Here is a 21914-nt window from a genome sequence, read left to right as displayed (position 1 = left end):
TTAAGTTGTGGGTTCTAGTGCTTCCTGTGCACTAATATGTGTAAAAGAACACGCATGATTGCTCACAATCTTATCTATCTGATCTAATCAATCGTTGAATAAGTCATCAGTTGGTGCATTAAACCACCCCTAAAATGCTAATAGTCTCTGAAGTGTGGCTGTCAAAATGTTCACAAAAGAATTGGTTTCACCGGTTATAGAACATTTTTAAGCCAGCAACACATTAATTAAAGAATTTTAGCCTAACTTCTCTATCACTAAACATATCCTTGTAATTGTGGATATGAATATTGATTATGAGTATTATGAATAAATAAATGTTGGTTGTACGTTGCCATGTCGTTTCTAATTGATTCCGATCCAATAACTTTTACGCTAATTCGTTTTTTCATTACATTTGCATGCTGCTCAAATCCCTCGTTAGCTCTGTCTGCAAAAAAAAAACATTTCACGATCCGATTAGAATGTATTTGTGATCTGGGATGATGGCCAAAGGTTAGCATTAGTGGACCTAGCAACCAGCAACCCATTGACTTAACTTGGACTTGAATTTACTTGGAGCCCTTTTTTTTTTGGACATCTACAGTAGCAGCCATTCAAAATGTCCTTTACCAGCCAAATGGCAACCCACTCCCCCATGACTACCAGCCAAATCCCCTCCAACTCCCAGCCACTGTCCACAAATCAGGGCAGAAGGAATATTTTAGTACAAAGATTAATGTTTAAAAAAGGAATTGAAGGCGTTCAGCCAATGACCCATCAAGGAAAGTGGGGAAATGTTCAATGGCTGCTACTCTAATGCAAAAGAAGAATAATAATTATAAAAACTAAAGATAAGAACGTTGGACCAGATCCTTCAGAGCTTCAAAACAAATGATAGAAGTTTGCAAGAAATTGTTTAAAAGACTACAGTCGCCCTGGGAACAAGAAAACGTTTCACGAAGGCCTCATGATTAGGAAATTGAATGAGGCATTTGCACAGAAAATACCTAATAGTATATTATTTGTCATTTTTATTTCACTTTTAATCACCATCTTGTTATATTTGTATGTTTAAAGATATTAAATGAGTTCCCAGTTTTATTTAAAGTGAGTTCAGTTTTTTCCAATTGGATGGAACATAGATAAGCACAGAGTAACTCCCTCCATGTGCTGCTGCACATTGCCAGCCAGCTGCCTGAAAGGAGGCATCTGGACTTTTCCTTTACTCAAAAAAAACACATTTAGCTGTTTGGAAATATTTATGATCGGGGTTAGCAGACAGTCGTAGTTTATTTTGGTTTTAGCTTCACTAAAATCAAAATAGCCCCGTTGGCTAAAAACTCACCATGTTTCATCATCTAAGTAGAAGCAGGAAGAATTCTTATTTTTATGCTGAAATAGAAGCGATTAGAATCTTGTCAGCTATTTTATTCCGGTCTGTTCTGCAAATATGAAGTAGTATTTTTACTACAGCTTATATTGCTGAGGATATTGTACCAGCCTATCCGTAATTACCATCAGAATTAATTAACTTCTTTTGAGGAGTTTCAAACCTTGCTTGATCAATAATCAAAATAAATTGGATTTTTATAATCTTTACACTCTGCAAAAAATGCTAATCAGACACTTTTATTAAACGCAGGTTAAACACAGTCATTTATACCTCGACCCAAACTCAACACTCATTGTGTCAACGGCACCCGTTCCTTTTTATATCCACTAATTTAATTTGTTTACAGCAAAAAACAGCCAAAGCACATTACATTTCAAGACGCACCCCCATAAAGGCTGCATGACTAATATGAGCTGAAGTGATGTGGACGTGTAGCGCTTCGCTTCTACACAAAGTAATAAGCTGTGCTAACAATCCTCTGGGTCTAAAAGGAGGTCTAAATTAGTCTGAGAAATGTTTTGGTTTAATTTTAGTCCAAAAGGCCCGAGTTTGGACTAATAGCTTTAGCCTCCTCCCGGTTCCTCTGGGTTTGGACTCGATCATTACCACATTTTTATCTACAGTGAAGCTCCAGGATGCCGTCTCGTTTTTTTCCCCCGTTGATGGATGAGTCTGTGCCCACGCTGAGCCAGAGCCTTATCTGTCAGTGCTTTGCTGCATTGCTCTGCCCCGTGTCTGCGAGCTGGGACTGCCAAAGTGGAAACAGCAGGACTACAGCTCTGCACTGGCAATGTGTGCAGGATATTAAACAATAATTCATGCGGAAAGTATTCCTGTTATCCCCCAAAAAAGCGGCAGGAAGTCCCATCTGTGTCCTGAAAGCAGATGGAAGTCCTGGTGGCTGAAATCTGTTTGGCTCTCTGCATTCCTCACCTGGAGCAAACGTTCCTGAGGGTAAAGGTGTGGTGATACCGGATGATCTTTCATTAAAGGAGCCAGAGACGCCAGGCTGGCATCGGGAGCTGCATGCTAATTACACATCTGTGCAAAACTTTGTAGATATTCTGCTGATATTGAAAAAAAAAAAAAACACGCAATTGACGTGTTTCTATTAAAAACAAATGCAGTTAAAATCACACAAAATCAAGTTTAAGGCAGTAATAGAGCTGATGCACCACTGGTCATTCTCCAGCTGTGTGCTGGTAAGTGCTGGGATGACTGGATGGGGGGGGGGTGTTTGTTTGTTTCCTGCAGTAAAAGCAAAATGCTTGCAGTAGCCACACAAGTTAGAAGAAAAAAAGCAACAAAGAGGCTGCAGGTGCACCAAACACCAGGTACAAAGAGCAGATTAAGGAGTTTGGGCTTGTTAAAGACGGTTTCCATGGCAACCACATTTGCAAACTTGGGTCTTATCATTCATTAGTGAATCCAGACACACTATGAGCTTTTCCTTCATTTGGTTTGTGGTCTTTCTGGCTGGTTTCTAAGCCTCGCGCATGTGTTTGTCCCTAAGCGCCGCAATAAGATTTTAACTAAGTAAAACAAGTGTCAGTTAAAAATCACTATTAAAGTAAAACAAGTTTCGGTTAAAAATCACTATTAAAGTAAAACAAATGTCGGTTAAAAATCACTAATAAAGTAAAACAAGTGTCGGTTAAAAATCACTATTAAAGTAAAACAAGTGTTGGTTAAAAATCACTAATAAAGTAAAACAAGTGTCAGTTAAAAATCACTATTAAAGTAAAACAAGTGTCAGTTAAAAATCACTATTAAAGTAAAACAAGTGTCAGTTAAAAATCACTATTAAAGTAAAACAAGTGTCAGTTAAAAATCACTATTAAAGTAAAACAAGTGTGAGTTAAAAATCACTATTAAAGTAAAACAAGTGTGAGTTAAAAATCACTATTAAAGTAAAACAAGTGTGAGTTAAAAATCACTATTAAAGTAAAACAAGTGTCAGTTAAAAATCACTAATAAAGTAAAACAAGTGTCAGTTAAAAATCACTATTAAAGTAAAACAAGTGTCAGTTAAAAATCACTATTAAAGTAAAACAAGTGTCAGTTAAAAATCACTATTAAAGTAAAACAAGTGTGAGTTAAAAATCACTATTAGAGTAAAACAAGTGTGAGTTAAAAATCACTATTAAAGTAAAACAAGTGTGAGTTAAAAATCACTATTAAAGTAAAACAAGTGTGAGTTAAAAATCACTATTAAAGTAAAACAAGTGTCAGTTAAAAATCACTATTAAAGTAAAACAAGTGTCGGTTAAAAATCACTATTAAAGTAAAACAAGTGTCAGTTAAAAATCACTATTAAAGTAAAACAAGTGTCAGTTAAAAATCACTATTACAGTAAAACAAGTGTCGGTTAAAAATCACTATTAAAGTAAAACAAGTGTCGGTTAAAAATCACTATTAAAGTAAAACAAGTGTCGGTTAAAAATCACTAATAAAGTAAAACAAGTGTCGGTTAAAAATCACTATTAAAGTAAAACAAGTGTGAGTTAAAAATCACTATTAAAGTAAAACAAGTGTCAGTTAAAAATCACTATTAAAGTAAAACAAGTGTGAGTTAAAAATCACTATTAAAGTAAAACAAGTGTGAGTTAAAAATCACTATTAGAGTAAAACAAGTGTGAGTTAAAAATCACTATTAAAGTAAAACAAGTGTGAGTTAAAAATCACTATTAAAGTAAAACAAGTGTGAGTTAAAAATCACTATTAAAGTAAAACAAGTGTTGGTTAAAAATCACTAATAAAGTAAAACAAGTGTCAGTTAAAAATCACTATTAAAGTAAAACAAGTGTCGGTTAAAAATCACTATTAAAGTAAAACAAGTGTCAGTTAAAAATCACTATTAAAGTAAAACAAGTGTCAGTTAAAAATCACTATTACAGTAAAACAAGTGTCGGTTAAAAATCACTATTAAAGTAAAACAAGTGTCGGTTAAAAATCACTATTAAAGTAAAACAAGTGTCGGTTAAAAATCACTAATAAAGTAAAACAAGTGTCGGTTAAAAATCACTATTAAAGTAAAACAAGTGTGAGTTAAAAATCACTATTAAAGTAAAACAAGTGTCAGTTAAAAATCACTATTAAAGTAAAACAAGTGTGAGTTAAAAATCACTATTAAAGTAAAACAAGTGTCAGTTAAAAATCACTATTAAAGTAAAGCAAGTGTCAGTTAAAAATCACTATTAAAGTAAAGCAAGTGTCAGTTAAAAATCACTATTAAAGTAAAACAAGTGTCAGTTAAAAATCACTATTAAAGTAAAACAAGTGTCAGTTAAAAATCACTATTAAAGTAAAACAAGTGTGAGTTAAAAATCACTATTAAAGTAAAACAAGTGTGAGTTAAAAATCACTATTAAAGTAAAACAAGTGTGAGTTAAAAATCACTATTAAAGTAAAACAAGTGTGAGTTAAAAATCACTATTAAAGTAAAACAAGTGTGAGTTAAAAATCACTAATAAAGTAAAACAAGTGTCAGTTAAAAATCACTATTAAAGTAAAACAAGTGTCAGTTAAAAATCACTATTAAAGTAAAACAAGTGTCAGTTAAAAATCACTATTAAAGTAAAACAAGTGTCAGTTAAAAATCACTATTAAAGTAAAACAAGTGTGAGTTAAAAATCACTATTAAAGTAAAACAAGTGTGAGTTAAAAATCACTATTAAAGTAAAACAAGTGTGAGTTAAAAATCACTATTAAAGTAAAACAAGTGTTGGTTAAAAATCACTAATAAAGTAAAACAAGTGTCAGTTAAAAATCACTATTAAAGTAAAACAAGTGTCAGTTAAAAATCACTATTAAAGTAAAACAAGTGTGAGTTAAAAATCACTATTAAAGTAAAACAAGTGTGAGTTAAAAATCACTATTAAAGTAAAACAAGTGTGAGTTAAAAATCACTATTAAAGTAAAACAAGTGTTGGTTAAAAATCACTATTAAAGTAAAACAAGTGTCAGTTAAAAATCACTATTAAAGTAAAACAAGTGTCAGTTAAAAATCACTATTAAAGTAAACAAGTGTCGGTTAAAAATCACTAATAAAGTAAAACAAGTGTCAGTTAAAAATCACTAATAAAGTAAAACAAGTGTGAGTTAAAAATCACTATTAAAGTAAAACAAGTGTCAGTTAAAAATCACTATTAAAGTAAAACAAGTGTCAGTTAAAAATCACTAATAAAGTAAAACAAGTGTGAGTTAAAAATCACTATTAAAGTAAAACAAGTGTCAGTTAAAAATCACTATTAAAGTAAAACAAGTGTCAGTTAAAAATCACTATTAAAGTAAAACAAGTGTCAGTTAAAAATCACTATTAAAGTAAAGCAAGTGTCGGTTATAAACATTAAATGAGGAGCTTGTTAATAACAGTGGGATCCTGTTGTGTTTTAGTTTGATTTCTGGTATCTTATGGGCATTTAATTTTGTGTGCATTTTGAAAACTTTAAAATGTACTTTAAATTCCTTTATTCCTATCATGGTGTTTTCTGTTGGACAGTAGGATTGAAAATAGTTTGCCCTTTATGGTTCAGGTTGTGACTGTCCTTGTGCTGTGAGGACGTATGTTCTTTAGCACAGCTGATCTTTTGTAAGTGTGGATTTCCACTAAAATACGCCTTGAAATCCATTAAAACACCTTGTGGTCAATTCGATTCATGACTCATCCTTTTTTGCATTAAATAACTCAAAGTAACTAAGTAACTTTTACTCAAATTACATTTTTAATGAAGTAATTTTGTACTTTTACTTGAGTAAATTTTGAGATGGGTAATTTTACTTTTACTCTGAGTAAAATTTAGGCAAAGTAAAGGTACTTTTACTCAATTACAATTTTTTTGTACTCTTTCCACCTCTGCAAACATTTTGCATTTAAGGTAAAAAAAAAACTAACATTTCACCATCTCCAGAACTACACAAGTGGAAAAGTTTGAGTTTCTCTTCATTTAATTTAGCAAGAAATCTTCTTTAAGGAACCATTGCTGTCCGATTATTAATCGATTAATCGAAAGAATAATCCACAGATTAATGGAGTAGCAAAATAACCGCTAGTTGCAGCCCTAAAGATGACACAGGATGACAAATGTTACACAAGTCTTAATTTATCAACGACAAAAAAAAAAACATTTGTTTTTGCAAAACAAGGGAATTGCAAATAAAGGGAGCAGCAATGCAGGCATTTTACATGATCTAAAGGCATTGCTGCTGAATGCACTAATGTAAGCACGGCCATCAGAAGAAAAAAATATCAGCCAATAAAATCAGCTGTTAGTGAAGCAGTGACACCATCTCTGTTTCATCTTTTATCTTCTGCAAAACATGCCCTTTGTTTTTTATACATAATGTCTTCATCTCTGAGCAGGATGTAGTTTCACAATTTTAAGCAATGCTTAATTGCAACAGTTGCCAAGACAACATCACAGCTTCGCTCGGTCGTCCTGCTTGTATTCAACTGGACCTCTTCGACATCCTCTCTGCTGTTCTGACTCACGTCCTGCTAGTCCTGAAATGCCAGACCCGCATTCTTTCCGAGGAGGCCTTCAGAAATGAGTTGGAAGTAGAAATGCATCAATCAGAGATTTATGGAGTAATTTTGCTCGTCTGTTTTCTTTAACTCTATCCTTCTTGTTCTGATGTTAGTAAATTTGGATTCCAAGAACTCTTAAGTAACAAGAAAATCGTTTATTTTCACTTCCTGGAATCAGAGACATGTGTGACACGAGACAATGATTTCTGAGAGACGGAAGACCGAGAACAGACCGTTAAAGTTGGAGAGTAACTGAGATTAAATCGGCATTTAAACTTGGAAAAATTTACATTTAACATTAACAAAATTGCATTAATAAAATATCATCTTCTACATCTGTCAGCTGGACCGGTTATAGTCCATGTGGTGTGAGGACTCTGAGTTGGACTAAGATGCTTTCTGGGAGCCACATGTGGAACCAGATGTGATCTTAATCTGGTTTCACACTCTTAGAATAAAACATGAAGTTTGATATATTTGCTTCCTGATCCTGTTTGTCTGCAATTCTTCATATTTTGCAATAATTTCCTGCTTTATTTTCTTAAATCTGAGCTGAAACTCAGCCTAAAACCAACATTGTAGAAGAAGGCGATACATTTCAAACCTTAATCAAGCCGCTTTTCTTCCTCTCCCCAGACGACATCGCCCACGGGTCCGGGCCGCTCAGACTCGCCGGTCTACACCAACCTCCAGGAGCTGAAGATCTCCCAGTCCAGCCAGCCGCCCGTCCCTTCAGGCTCCCCGCTCCACGTCCTGGGTGACTGGGAGACCCACAAAGACCTGAGCGGGAGGTATTTCTACTACAACCGGGCCAGCGGAGAGCGCACCTGGAAGCCGCCGCGCTCCAGAGACACCTGCAGCAGCATCAGCAGCGTCCGAGGAGACAGCCCAGGAACGGCGGAGAGCGAGGTGCGATTAATCCAACAGACTGTAGTAAACAGATAAATGGAGGCAGAAGATGTCTTTCAGTCATCAATGCTCACATTCAGCGACACACAGGAGTCTGTTTGATGCAAGCTCAGATTGAATTAAACCACCTGCAGAGGTGATAAGTTGATTCTGTAACTTAAAAAAAGGTTATAAAATAGCATCTATGCACTGAATAAGGAATAAGTAAAAATTTCTCAAATTGAGTGAATTTACCCTTAATTTCAGTAGGTAAATGACAAGATTTGCCAATTGAATGAGTATTTTTACTCTTAAAATAAGATATTTAGATATAAATGCATTTGAAATAAGACAATGTAATTGTGTTTTCTTATTTTAAATGTAAATTGTCTTGTTTCATTGGCAAAATATGTCTTTTACCTTCTAAATTCAAGAACAAATGCACTTATTTTAAGAAATAATGACTTATCTAGATTTAGATTTTTCCAGTGTGTTACACGGCAAAAACATTCTGAAAATTGGTAAAAAAAATTCTTAAAATAAGTGTATTTACCCTTAATTTTAGTATGGAAAATAAGATGATCTGCCAATGGAATTGGCATTTTTACCCTTAAAGTAAGATAATTTCACATTATGCACTTGAAATAAGAGACTGTTTTTGTTTGTTCTTATTTCAAATGTAAATTGTCTTGTTCCATTAGCATGGTGTCAAACTTACCTGCTTAATAGCAGAAAAAACGTACTTATTTTAAGAAAAATTGACTTATTTAGATTTACATTTTTTGCAGTGTATGTAAAATGATTTAAATAAATAAAATCAACCCTACTTATAAACTAGGATTTAACCTGCTTTTGATGCCTTTTGGTGCCTTTAACTGTTTGGTCTTCAATAAATGGCTCAGGACAGGATTATATGGATTCTCTGCACATTTCCTTTAGTGAAACATGGTGGTGGAAGAATCATGATGAGGGCGTAAAGATGGATAGATGCTCGCTTTGAACAGAGCTGCCCAAATTATATTTATATTAAATTTACACCTCAAAATAAAAAAAAGCAACACACCGGGGACCCCCTTAAAAATCCATATGATTACTTTAGATAGATTTGTTTTAATGACATTTATTTTATTGAATTTATCATTTAAAAAGATATTTTTTTAATAATTAATGGAACATTTTATTATTTAATTACAATTAATTGCATATTTAGTGCATGAATCATGCGCTAGATACAGAAAGAAATGTTGCATCTGATTATTTTATGTTAAATTTAAGTATTTTATTGCATATTTTGGCCCTTCATAGATCATAATGATCCTGAAAACCAGTTTGCGACGCGCTTGTTAGTGGAAGTGGGCCCCCTCCCCGCTTAAGGTTGCGTTTCTGCAGTGAAGTAGCTTTAATTAAATCTGAATCCAGTGTGGAATCATGTATTAAACCTTATTTATTCACACAATAAATGACTTCTGGACGTAATTATGACAAATATAGGTTTTTTAAATGTATTGTTTACATATCAGAGGGACAATTATAAATTATGGATGAAGTTTTTTGATGTTTAGACATAAAAACTCTGCGGTGAGGGTTTGGTGAACCTCAGGTCTGTATAAAACACTCTTGCGGTCGCTGAAAGGAAAGGAAACAAGCACCTTTGATGTGGGAGAAATTATAGCTTCCTGTCAGGTTGGCCGTCATTCAACACTGCCCCCATGTGGCCATGTAACATACTGCGGTGGATTTAAAAGATTAAAACTGTTTTCACTTTCTGGTATGAAAATATAGGAAGTAAATGTTCTATTATTGTTTCAAGCAAAGAAAATGTTGAATAAATAGAAATGTAAAAAAAAAATGTAAAGAGAAAGGAAATTTTGTAAAACTTTTAATAAAAACAAGGTTTTCAGATTGCAGATTTTTTTTTTTTTTTCATTTTTTTATAGATAACAAATTTGCAACTAATTTTTTTTATATTTCTTTTCTCCAGATTGCATTTTTTTTTTCCAAATTGTGTTAGACAGATCGAATTCTCTTCAGTTTAAGCCCAATAAACGCTTGTTATTGATTCACACATTGACCAATAGAAATGCAGCTTTAACTCCTCCCATCAGAGGGAAGCCGTCTGAAGAAGTGCACAGAATGTGATCTGAAAAATGAAATTTGTAAAACTAAATCTGAAAAAGAAATATAGAAAAAAAAAATAGAAAATATAAGAACTAATAATAAAAAAATATGAGAAAAAAATTTTATTTAAAGAAGTAAAATTTAAAAGAATAAAAAAAAATGTAAGACTAACATTTCTCTTAGATAATTAAAGAAAATGCATTTAAAAAATGAAACAAGTCCCGTTTTTATTAACATTTTTTTTTTATTTTTATGGATTTATTTTTTTCTTTTCCATTTTCAAAAACTTTGAAGCAATAATGAAACTAAATTAAATTAAATAAAAATGAAGCGTTAGAAAGCACACATAAGGCGCCAAACTCTCCTCAGATGTTTATAATCTAACCCTTCTGTCTCCTGTCCTTCCTCAGCCTCTGTCCTCAGAGGACAACTGCCACAGCACCCATTCCAGCCAGTCAGACAGCCAGTACGGATCGCCCCCTAGAGGCTGGTCGGAGGAGCTGGACGAACACGGACACACCCTCTACGTGTCCGAATACACGCAGGAGAAGGTGGGAAAGGCGCTCTGAGTGAGCTTCCTCTCTAAGTGCTTCCGGACGCTGAGCGCTGTCTGTTTCCGCAGTGGATCAAACACGTGGACGAACAGGGCCGGCCGTACTACTACAGCGTGGACGGATCCAGGTCAGAGTGGGAGCTGCCCAAGGTGAGATGATCTCGTTAGCATCAGAGGCCTCTCTTCCTGTGGGTAACAAACAGCCGTTACATCACCCAGCAGAGCGCTCTAATAGGATGAAGGTTTAAAGGTCAGAGAAACCAGTCAGGGATGGGCTATTTGCGTCTTTGCTCTCGCTAATCTGGAGCCCGCAGATCAAACCGTCTGCTTCCTTAATTAACAAGCGTCAGACGGCGGCACAATGCTCGATTCCCGTAGATAAGGATGCTCAGTGGGTCTGTGTCCAATGCTGCTGTGGGTGGTCAGAGGAGAGGTGAGGCGGCGCTTCCTTGACGACCTGCTGCCGTCGTCTAATGAGCTACATCTCTCTGCTCTGTCCCTGCAGTATAACATCTCCCCTCAGCCCGGAGAAGTTCCTAAGAGTCGCAGTTTGGAGAGGAAGCAGCCGGATCCCATCGTCCTCACCAAGTGGAGACACAGCACCTACGTCTTAGACCTCAACGACAAGGTGAGACACCGGCTGCTGTCTACAGTGGAACCCGACTTCTGCTTCATTTTAAGGCTTAAAAATCAAATTCATGACTTAACAGGAAAGATGAGCTATTTATTCCTCTAAATAATGTTTTTATGTATATTTTAAACCATCCTGAGGTCTCAGTAATTAACTTATGTGGTTTCAGGAAATTAATGAAGCTTCTAATCAAGCATTTTCACCTAAAACATCTAAAAAGTTTGAATTACGTCATCGTGCACCAACCGAGGCTCTCCAAATTCCAGTCTCTCTTATTTTTTTTCTTATTCCTGACTCCTAAATCCCTGCTCACATTGAATTAGTTTTATTAAAAGCACAAATGTATAAAATAAATTATCCCCTAAATCTGCTTCTTCATTCACCAAAAGAAAAAAAAATCAGACAGCTTATCTCATTAATTGATTAATTACCGTAAATTCCAGACTATAGAGCGCACCTGATAATAAGCTGCACCGGATTTTAAGCCGCAGGTTTCCCACGTTGTATGAGATATTTACAAATAAAGATATTACACGTGAGCATTTTTTTAACGTTTGATTTAATCCGTATGATAAAAACAAACAAATACGGTACATATTATGAATGCTTTTTTTTTTTTTTTCAAACCACCTGTAACACATTTAAATATACGTATGTGTCGGTAACACGCAAATAACGCCGCATATAACTTACTTTTAATTGAACAACGCACAGAACATTGCAGCCGACCTGGAAAAGTCATTAATCGCTTTCTTCTTCCTCCCGCGCACTAAAACCCTCAAAGTCCTCTTCCTCGGTGTCTGAATGGAACAGCTTCAGGATGCCGTAGCTGACTTCAGTCTCATCCTTGTCGCTCTCACTTGTCTGTTTTTCGCACCATGAAAAAAAACACGTATTATCCGCACTGTATTCTAGGCCGCAGTGTTCAAACGGCGCGAAAAAAGTAGCCGCTTATAGTCTGGAATTTACGGTAATTAATGAGATAAGATCTCGTAAATCCCAAATCCTAGATCCTCAAGGAGAACAGCTGAGGCTCCGTTTAAAACGACAGGATCCCAACTTTATGTGGTATGTCGATTCATATGAAAAACTCAAACTATACGGAATCTGTATTAATGGAGCTGTTGGGCGGATTTTCGCGTTTCTGGCTGCATGCTAACTCCACAAGCAGTAATCCCAGGGTTACAGCTAGGTACTTTATTGATGAAGTGGAAAATTGGAGCGTAACTCCAGCGTCTATCAGGTCAGACCTCGGTACAGTGGAACAGATGCAGATATTTTTAAGACGTAATCATGAAGACCAGTTTTCTGAGAGATGCTTCATTACTGACTCAAGTAATTATAACCATATATATATTAGGGATGGAACAGTTTATGAAAACCGTCCAAACCATTCGGTTTGACTGTCTCGGTTCGGTTCGCGTGTGTTTCGTTCGGTTCATGCGCTGCTCCTTTTTCTCATAGAGGAAGCGATTACACTCCAGAGCAGAAGGTGGCGGTACTGCGACCAAAGCCAACCACCAGTAGTAAACAAGAAGAAGAAGCGAAGCAGCGTAGCCGGGTGTAGCAGAAAAAAATCAGTTGTTGTGGAGAATTGTGTGGGTATGGCGAGTGGGAAAGAACAGGAGTTGGAAGACGCGCCAGCAGCACTTTATAGGTCTGCTGTATTGGACCACTTTGCATTTAGAGTGACCTACGATGACGGCGGAAAGAAAGTTGTGGATAAAAGTGCAACAGTGTGCGAGCATTGTGCAACACGTTTTGTTTACGCTAACAGCAACACGACCAACATGTCAGGCTAACTATTAACATATACCGAACCGAAAACCGTGACCACGAAACAGTGAACCGAACCAAACCCTGGATTTTGGGAACCGTTCCACCCCTAATGTATAGATAAGATCTTGTAATTATCCATCCATCCATTTTCTTTACACGCTTAATCCCAAACGGGGTCACGAGGGGGGCTGGTGCCTATCTCTACCCGTCTATGGGCGAGAAGCGGGGTACAGGCGGAGTACCCGGAGAGAACCCACGCATGCTCAGGGAGAACATGCAAACTCCATGTAGAAAGGAATCAAACCCAGAACCTTCTTTCTTCAAGGCAGAAGTGCTACCTGCTGTGCCACTGAGCAGCCAGACCTCGTAATTATGAAATCTTTAATCATAATGACTAGATAAGATCTCGTTATTACGAGATAAAATCTCGTAATAATGAGATACTGATCTCATAATTATGAGATCAGCTGTCTTTTCTTTGGTGAATGCAGTTAAATTAAATAAAAAAAAATGCATTATTTCTTAAAATGTAATCATTTTTATATATTTATCTCATGGAGTTCATCATTTTTTCACCTGTGCAATGCATGCTGGGTAGATAAGGGTCCTATAGAACTGGAACCAATAGAGTAAACACAGGCAGGCTAACGTTAGCGGAGCTGTTTTTGTTGGGTTTGACTGGTCTTAATTCAGGCAATATTACATTGAGTCACTGCCTCACAGTTTGCTTGAACTGTTATACATGAATATATCAGTGGAAATCAGCTTTTGATCTACTGTTTACTATATTAGCCAGAGCTAACACCATTAGCATAAGCTAACGGGAAGTCAAAATCAAATCAGGAGATCATGACCGGCCGTTTTAAAGTGACAGTGAAGCATCTTTCTTTCTGGTTTCAGTAAATCTATCAAAATATTTTGATGCTAACAGTAAAAAGCTTCTGTTAGAAACTGGAGCTCTTTATTTTAGCACACTCCCGTTTAAAATGAACATTTTAATGCTAATAATAGCTGTTTTAGCTCACAGAGCTACAGGATTTAGCACTCAGCAACATCCGTATGACAATATGTTTTAAAATGTTTTAAAATTAAACGGCTAACAGTGTTTCTACATCAAAAACTGAAAAGTAGAAAAATATAATAATAATAATAATAATACATTTTATTTAACAGCGCCTTTCTTGACACTCAAGGTCACTTTACAAATAATACAAAAAAATAAAATAAAAAGAGATGAAAATACAAAATACAGATACAGGAACATAAAAGACAAAAAAAACAATCATGGATAGGAAAAAGAGCAGTATAAATAAGCACTTTTCTAAGATGTAAAGAAAGCAGAGCAGCAGCCGTTATCACAGAGCTGTAACATGCTCTTAAAACAGGATTTAATATGGATATTAATGTTTTATGATATAACTAAATTAAATTCAGCCACAAACATGATTAAAGAGCTTTTGTTTCTTTTTAAATCTTGTCATATTAAGCCACCATTTGCATTTGCTCCTTCTCCAGCCTTTTTTCTGCTAAGGTTTGCAGACCTACAGTAGGACCCAAAACGACCTCCTTCTCCTTCATTCTTCACTAAAAAACAGTAAAATATAACATCAGGAGTGTTGAATTCCCCATGATTCCCTTTCCTCTCTGGGTTAGTATTATTACAGGACCTCAGCGTTACACAGCGAAATATAGTAGGTATTCTGCAGGGGAATGTTTACTTTACAAATTACTGACATGGCGGATTTACACGGGATTAGACACACAGACAATCTCAGATTATTACAAATCTGATGTGGATAAAACCAATCCGCTGGAGATAGGGTTTAAGACTCCTTCAAATGCAGCAGATAAATGTGTTCTTCTCTTCCTGGATTGGGTCCTTCATGGCCCACCGTTTGGATCAACGTGTAACAGCCAGGCTTAGACAGCAATGGTGGATGACGATGAAATAAAATGGGATTACAAACAGATTTATGATGCTTTCTATGACCCAGAGTAAACATTAATAAGGGTTTTAGGTCAGAATTAAGCTTTGTTACACTGAAAAAAATGTAAATAATGCATATTTTCTAATTATCTTATTCTAAGAGTAGATATAATTCCATTGGCAGATCCTCGTAATTCAACTCAGATTAAGGTTAAATACGCTTCATTTAAGACAGTTTCTAGATAGTTTTTGCAGTGCATCTTCTCTGCTGGTCAATATGTAACTTATTTCTTTTTTTTTCCTGTTTCCTAAGACCCAATTATTTTGCAGTTTTTCATATATACACTCACATCAATTTCAAACATAGTGTCGGTATCGGCCGATGCTGCACAGCCAGGTATCGGATATCGATATCGGGACCAAAAAAATGGCATCAGCGCAACACTAATTATATTGTACCTTACTATTTGTTGCTGCTCTCCTTTAAATTCTGGTGACCCCCCCCCCCCTTTATTAACATTTATCACTTTAACTCTTAAAATACCAGCAAGTCCTCATTTTCTCCAGGTCTCCTCTCTAATCTCAGACCTCCTGTGATTGGCTGCTAGTTCTTTACCACTCATCATGTTGTGCCTTGTGTTGGTAGGAGTGTGCTTCGGCGCCCAAGCACAGCTCTCCAGACTCTGACTCCTGCCCATCATCTCCTAAACTCCCGTCATCCGTTAGTATCCTTGCTCACGCTGCTCCTTCCTGCTTCCTGCACCCGGCTCTTCTCTAACTGCTTCCACACAGGGCCGCCATCTTTTCACGCATTCATGACAATAATGATACATTCCTGCCCAGCAGATTTCCTCTGTGTTTCTTCTGTTGTCACAGGTTTTGTTAAAGCTTAAGATTTATACGACTGTATAAGTAGAAACAGAAATCATTCTACTTTTGCCAAGGATAAAAAAGATACGTAAACTGTCATGGATGTAGGTGAATTACGGCCCAATGATCCTAATCTGTAAAAAGAAAGTTTGACCCAATTTGCAGAGTTTTCTGTTTTCTAACTAGGCTGTTTCTTCCAGCGCCGACTGCCTGTTTTAGGTTTAATCCAGGCTTTGATTTAGGCTGCGCCCACATGCAGACTAAATAATGCTACCTTTAAAAAAAAAACTATTTAGATAAAGGACTACATTTCCTGTAGTTTGCATGCCGGGCCCATAGGGGGCACTGTGACATTATCTGCACAGACACCTCATGCTGGATAAACTCAGCAATTTGTTTAAAGGAACCATAACCTAGTATGTTAGCTATCTAATCTTTCTGAAATTTACTTTAAATTATTGTTTAATAATTTTAGTAGAAAAATAAATAAAATAGAAATAATTCAGAGCACATTTTATACCCCGTTTTTATCTCATGTGGTTGTAGTTTTATCGACACTAACAATTATAAATGTTTATTGGACTCTTACACCAGTGTTTCCCAGCCTGAGGTACGCGTACCCCTAGTGGCCGGCAAGCGCATTGCAAGGGGTACATGAAAATATTTTTATTTTAAAGGTAGTAAAATAAAATAGGGCTGGATCGGTTTTACTTTGTGAAGACGCATTTAAAAAGCAATGAGCTATACAGCAGGAGATCAAAGCAGCTCGGGTGTCTTGATGAAAACAAAGTAAAACTAATTAACTAAGTCTGACTATAAGTTTTGTTCTGTATTTCGTTCCCAATTCATCCAGTTACTCAGAGGATCTCAAGTTTTATAAATACAGGTTTATAACATGATTTTATTTTGTATTTATTTCGATTTCACGGAAAAACGATCTAAAAATAAGTAGAAATGTCTTAAATTAAGTGTGTTTACGCTTAATTTGAGTAGGTAAATGAGTATTTTTGCTCCTAAAATAAAATAATTAGATAAAATGCACCTGAAATAAGACGATGCAATTGTGTTTTCTTATTGTAAGTGTAAATTGTCTTGTTCCATTGGCAAAATCTCTCTTTTACCTCCTCAATCCAAGAACAAATACACTTATTTTAAGAAAAAACAACTTATATTTCGATTTTTTTTCCAGTGTTCTTACAGACTTCCAGACAACATAATTATGTTGTATTTTTTTATTTGATTTGTAAATAATAAAATGCCCTAAGAACTACATCGTCTTGTTAAAAGATGAAGTAAAATAATATTTTTTTATTAATCTTTATTTAACCAGGAAAAAAACAGAATAAACCCTTGTTTTAAATAGAGTCCTGGCCAAGAGGCGGCAAAGTTACATAATAAACAGAGATACATTAAATTAAATGACAGGTACATAAAAAAAACACATCAAGTATAATAATTACAGATCGTTGAAGCTGCTTAATATCTTTCACTTTCAACTTAAAAGCATCATTACTTTTATGCAGTTTTTGTTTATACAATCATAAATGCTTTTGACTGAGAGGGGGACTCATGGTGAGACAAAATGCCCAAAGGGGAACACAAGTCAAAAAAGGTTGGGAAACACTGACTTACAAAACAGGTAAAAAGTTACACAAGCAGCAACGCTTACCGACTGCTTGCACCACTTTTATCTCTCAACAGATGACCAGAGATGGGAAGTAACGAAGTACAAATACTTCCTTACTGTACTCAAGTAGATTTTTCTGATATTTTTACTTTACTTTACTACTTATTTTTATGCCGACTTTTTACTTCTACTCCTTACATTTTTACACAAATATCTGTACTTTCTACTCCTTACATTTAAAAAAATTGGCTCGTTACTTTAGTTTTGAATCATTTCAATGGAGTTACCATTATTATTTTTCACGTCATCAATACCAAATTCAGTCTAATTGGATGGGAATCTACGTTGCATTTGACGCACCACTACAAGATAATTCGACAGATTCGGCGGTATTCATTGGCGGCAAATCATTGCAGCTTGGTGGCGGTGGCGTTAGCATAGTAGCATGGACGACGAGATGATTGAAAATGAACACAACGGAGATCTAGTTCTATTGGCAGACATCCATTTAAAATGTAGGCAACGGCATGAAAAAAGTGCTTTCTACTTTTACTTTTATACTTTAAGTAAATTTACAAGCCTGTACTTTGTTACTTTTACTTGAGTAAAGAAGTTTAATCAGTACTTCCACTTTTACCAGAGTATTTTTTAACACAAGTATCTGTACTTTTACTCAAGTACGGAAATTGATTACTTTTGCCATCTCTGCAAATGGCATCAATAAAGGACGACCAAACTAGCTTTATGGAGCGTTTATAGTTTCAACAACAAGCCAAATTAAACAAACCAAGCCACTTTCACACCTTAGATTTTCAGGCAGGTTTAACCTAAAGTTTAAACGACACATTTCACATTCAATTCAATTTTGAATTCACTTCAGTTTATTTCATTAGCACTTTGGCAGATGGCCGCTCACACTGAGCCTGGTTCTGCTGGAGGTTTCTTCCTGTTAAAAGGGAGTTTTTCCTCTCCACTGTCGCTACAAGCATGCTTAGTGTGAGGGATTGCTGAAGAGTCAATGAGTCGATGCAATCAGCTGGTTTTCCTTAGATAGAAAACTTTAAATCAATCTGACTGGATGATCTAGTTGAACTGTAAAGTGCCTTGAGATGACGTGTTGTTAATTGGACCTATAGAAATAAACTGAATTGAATCCTTTGCATGACAGGATATTTAGGCACCGCCCACCTTATGGAGTTATATTATTTTTTTCACCTTACTGGGTGTGTTACACATGCTAATGTACACTCCTTCACATGTTTTGAATGTTATAACTTAGAGCTTCTGCCGTTCTCTACTTTCGCCATTGATGTGAGCGTCGGCCTCGTATTGATGTCTGCAAAGCTCCTTTCCTGTAGCCTGGTGAGACCATCCTGATCTCGCGAGCTTTCAAGATTTCACTCGCAGATCAGTCTGGAGACTCTCCGTTAAAGAAAATTTGGAGCCGTTCACCAAACGAACGTCCAATCAGCGTTGGCTTTGAGGCGGGTTGAGGTGTGACGCAAAGAGACTACAACACGCCCCCTGCCCCGGTGGATGAAGTTGATGCTGACTTCCTAAACGGACTAAATAACTTCTTTGGGAGGTTTGAGGCACTAAATCGCACTCCAGCAGTGAAGGCTGTCCCACATCAGGAAGAGGAGGTTCTCTGCCTTGACACAGCCGACGTGTGGAAGACTCTGAGGAGGGTCAACCCGCGGAAGGCCCCAGGTCCCGACAACATACCTGGGCGGGTGCTCAAGGAGTGTGCAGGTCAGCTAGCTGGTGTCCTCACGGACATTTTTAACACCTCGCTGGAGCAAGCCACAGTGCCAGCATGCTTCAAGTCTGCCTCCATCATCCCAGTGCCAAAGAAACCTCAAGTCACCTGCTACAACGACTACCGGCCCGTCGCACTGACTCCCATCATGATGAAGTGCTTTGAAAGGCTGGTAAAGGAACACATCGTCTCCAGTCTCCCCCCAACACTCGACCCGTTCCAGTTTGCCTACCGGCGAAACCGCTCCACTGAGGACGCCATCTCCTCTGCTCTTCACCTGAGCCTGGCCCACCTGGAGGAGAAGAACACCCACGTGCGGATGCTGTTCCTGGACTTCAGTTCAGCGTTTAACACCATCATCCCACAGCACCTGGTGGGAAAGCTGGAACATCTGGGCTTCAACACACCCCTTCGAAACTGGCTGCTGGACTTCCTCACCAACAGACCTCAGTCAGTCCGGGTCGGTCAGAACACCTCTGATGTCATCACCCTCAGCACGGGCTCCCCTCAGGGCTGCGTCCTGAGCCCCCTGCTGTTCACCCTGATGACATATGACTGCGTCCCCAGGTTCACCACCAATCACATCGTGAAGTTTGCGGACGACACCACGGTGGTGGGCCTCATCAGGGACGACAACGACCGGGACTACAGAGAGGAGGTGGAGCAGCTGGTGGACTGGTGCAGTGAAAACAGTCTGATCCTGAACGTGGAGAAGACGAAGGAGATCATCGTCGACTTCAGGAAAAACCGCCCCCACCATGCTCCACTGCTCATCAACAGCTCAGCTGTGGAGGTGGTCAGCAGCACAAAGTTCCTGGGGGTGCACATCACGGACAACCTCACCTGGACTGTAAACACTTCATCTCTAGTGAAGAGGGCACAGAAGCGCTTGTACTTTCTGCGGAGGATGAGGAGAGCCCGCCTGCCCCCGCCCATCCTCACAACCTTCTACAGAAGCACCATAGAGAGCGTTCTGACCAGCTGTCTCTCTCTGTGGTGTGGAGGCTGCAGAGCTTCTGACTGGAAGAATGTGAGGAGGGTGGTGAGGACAGCGGAAGGAATCATTGGGGCTCCTCTTCCCTCCATTAAGGACATTTCATCACAGCGCTGTGTGTCCCGAGCCCGTAATATCATCAAAGACCCCTCACACCCCCACCATGGACTGTTCTCCCTGCTGCCCTCTGGAAAGAGGTTCCGCAGCATCCGCTGCAGATCCACCAGGTTGTGCAACAGCTTCTTCCCCACTGCCATCAGACTGTTGAACCTTTGATCCACAATCCGAACTCTGCACCTATTGCACATTATCGGGCATCAAATGCTGCTGAACTTTTAACTTTTAGCCCTTTAAATTGTTCATCTCATTGTATTTTTCAATAACGCATTTTTTGCACAAATGCCATTTTGCACTGAACCACTGCGACTTGCACACTGTCTCTTATCCTCTGCACTGTTCACACTTTGACCACTGCTGCACTTTTTGTATTTTTCTATAACTCGTGCCATTTGAAATATCAATGCAACGTTCATAAGCTGTATGTAACGCAATTTCGTTCTGTATGCACCCTGTGCATACAAAATGACAAATAAAGAAGTCTAAGTCTAAGTCTCTAGTCTAAGTCTAAGTCTAAGAGAAGCGCGACAGTTCAGTCTAAAGAACATGGCGGCTTCAGCCGATGAAACTAGCGTTAGCGTGGCTATCGAGCAAGTTTTATCGGAATTACAGAGTATTTCTTCACTGAAAGAAGAGCAAAACACTGCTCTGGAGGCTTTTCTCAGAGGAAAAGATGTTTTTGCTCTTCTCCCGACTGGTTTCGGCAAGAGTTTGATCTATCACTTGGCTCCTCTTCGTCGTCGCTCTGTTAGTACGTCATATGCTTCGTTGATCTGATTGGTTTATTTGGCCCGTCTATCACCAACATAGGCCAATCAGCTAACCAGTATTTTGGCCCCTTCCCAAAATTACTTCAACGGAAGGTTTCCAGATGGATATGCGGAGCAAATCCATCTGGCGGAGTCAGGTTAACTCGATAGTTTTCTCACTGTTGACCTCCAGAAGGTTTGAAGAATTGGAGCAAGGAACCAAATTTAAGATTCTCAGATCGAGGCCTAAACTATTGTCTGGTGGAAAATGTTGAAACCACTTTAGACAATTCATTTAACTTTTAGTTTATTCAGTTTAGTTTATTGATCATCTTTGGATGGTTTGCAGACCCACATGTTCTTAAACTCAGGGTCAGGAACTGATACACAGACTTTGTTCTTCATTACTTTCAGTTAGAGAACCATGTCAGTGATTTGGATCAAATAAACTAAGATCCCACCATGTTTCACCATCACTTTGATGATTATCTTCTTGTTTAAAGCCAGATCTAATGGGGTGCAGACCGTTCAAAGCGTTCCTTTTTGTCCCACAGAATATTTGCCTAAAGGTTGTAGCGATCATTTTGTAAGTAAAATGTTAGACAGGACTTTTTTCATTTTTAGGTCAGGGATGGTTTTGATAGGATTAAGATAAACAGCTTTTTCAGTCATTACTCAAAGTGATTCCTTCTCCAGATCTTTTTACCCTGCTTCATTCTGTCAGACAGGTTCTATGCAAGGATCCTCTGATTCTACAAATACAGAAGTAGAAACACAGAAGCTAAACAGTTTATCACAGTTAGTTGATTGCCCTTCTTTTACTTAATAAGTGAAAATGTGAAAACATCTTTTTGTATTTATTCTGGTTTGTGGGGCCATTTATAGCGAGACTGGTGTGAAAAATAATATAGAAAAAGTTAAAAACAATCCACTGGACTTTGCTTCCAAGTTTAACTATGTATCCAGCAGTGGCGGTTCTAGACTAAATGTACCAGGGGGC

General features: G+C 37.4%; 1 protein-coding gene across 5 annotated transcripts in view; it reads left to right on the top strand.

The window, feature by feature from the left end:
- arhgap12b (Rho GTPase activating protein 12b) overlaps positions 1-21914 on the top strand; it is a 122119-nt gene that overhangs the window by 81690 nt on the left and 18515 nt on the right. For 3 of the 5 annotated variants that reach the window (XM_038298219.1, XM_038298221.1, XM_038298223.1), the window contains 5 exons: positions 7539-7811; positions 10319-10459; positions 10531-10611; positions 10967-11089; positions 15445-15519. In XM_038298219.1, coding sequence (XP_038154147.1) covers positions 7539-7811; positions 10319-10459; positions 10531-10611; positions 10967-11089; positions 15445-15519 — 693 coding nt within the window. The remainder of the gene's footprint in view (positions 1-7538; positions 7812-10318; positions 10460-10530; positions 10612-10966; positions 11090-15444; positions 15520-21914) is intronic. The other 2 variants (XM_038298222.1, XM_038298220.1) reach the window with 1 other exon arrangement.

This window comes from Cyprinodon tularosa, unplaced genomic scaffold (assembly GCF_016077235.1).
Source record: "Cyprinodon tularosa strain WSP-4 unplaced genomic scaffold, ASM1607723v1 ctg402, whole genome shotgun sequence".
NCBI classification, from domain to species: Eukaryota; Metazoa; Chordata; class Actinopteri; order Cyprinodontiformes; family Cyprinodontidae; genus Cyprinodon; species Cyprinodon tularosa.
This window is presented reverse-complemented; position numbering and strand designations above follow the sequence as displayed.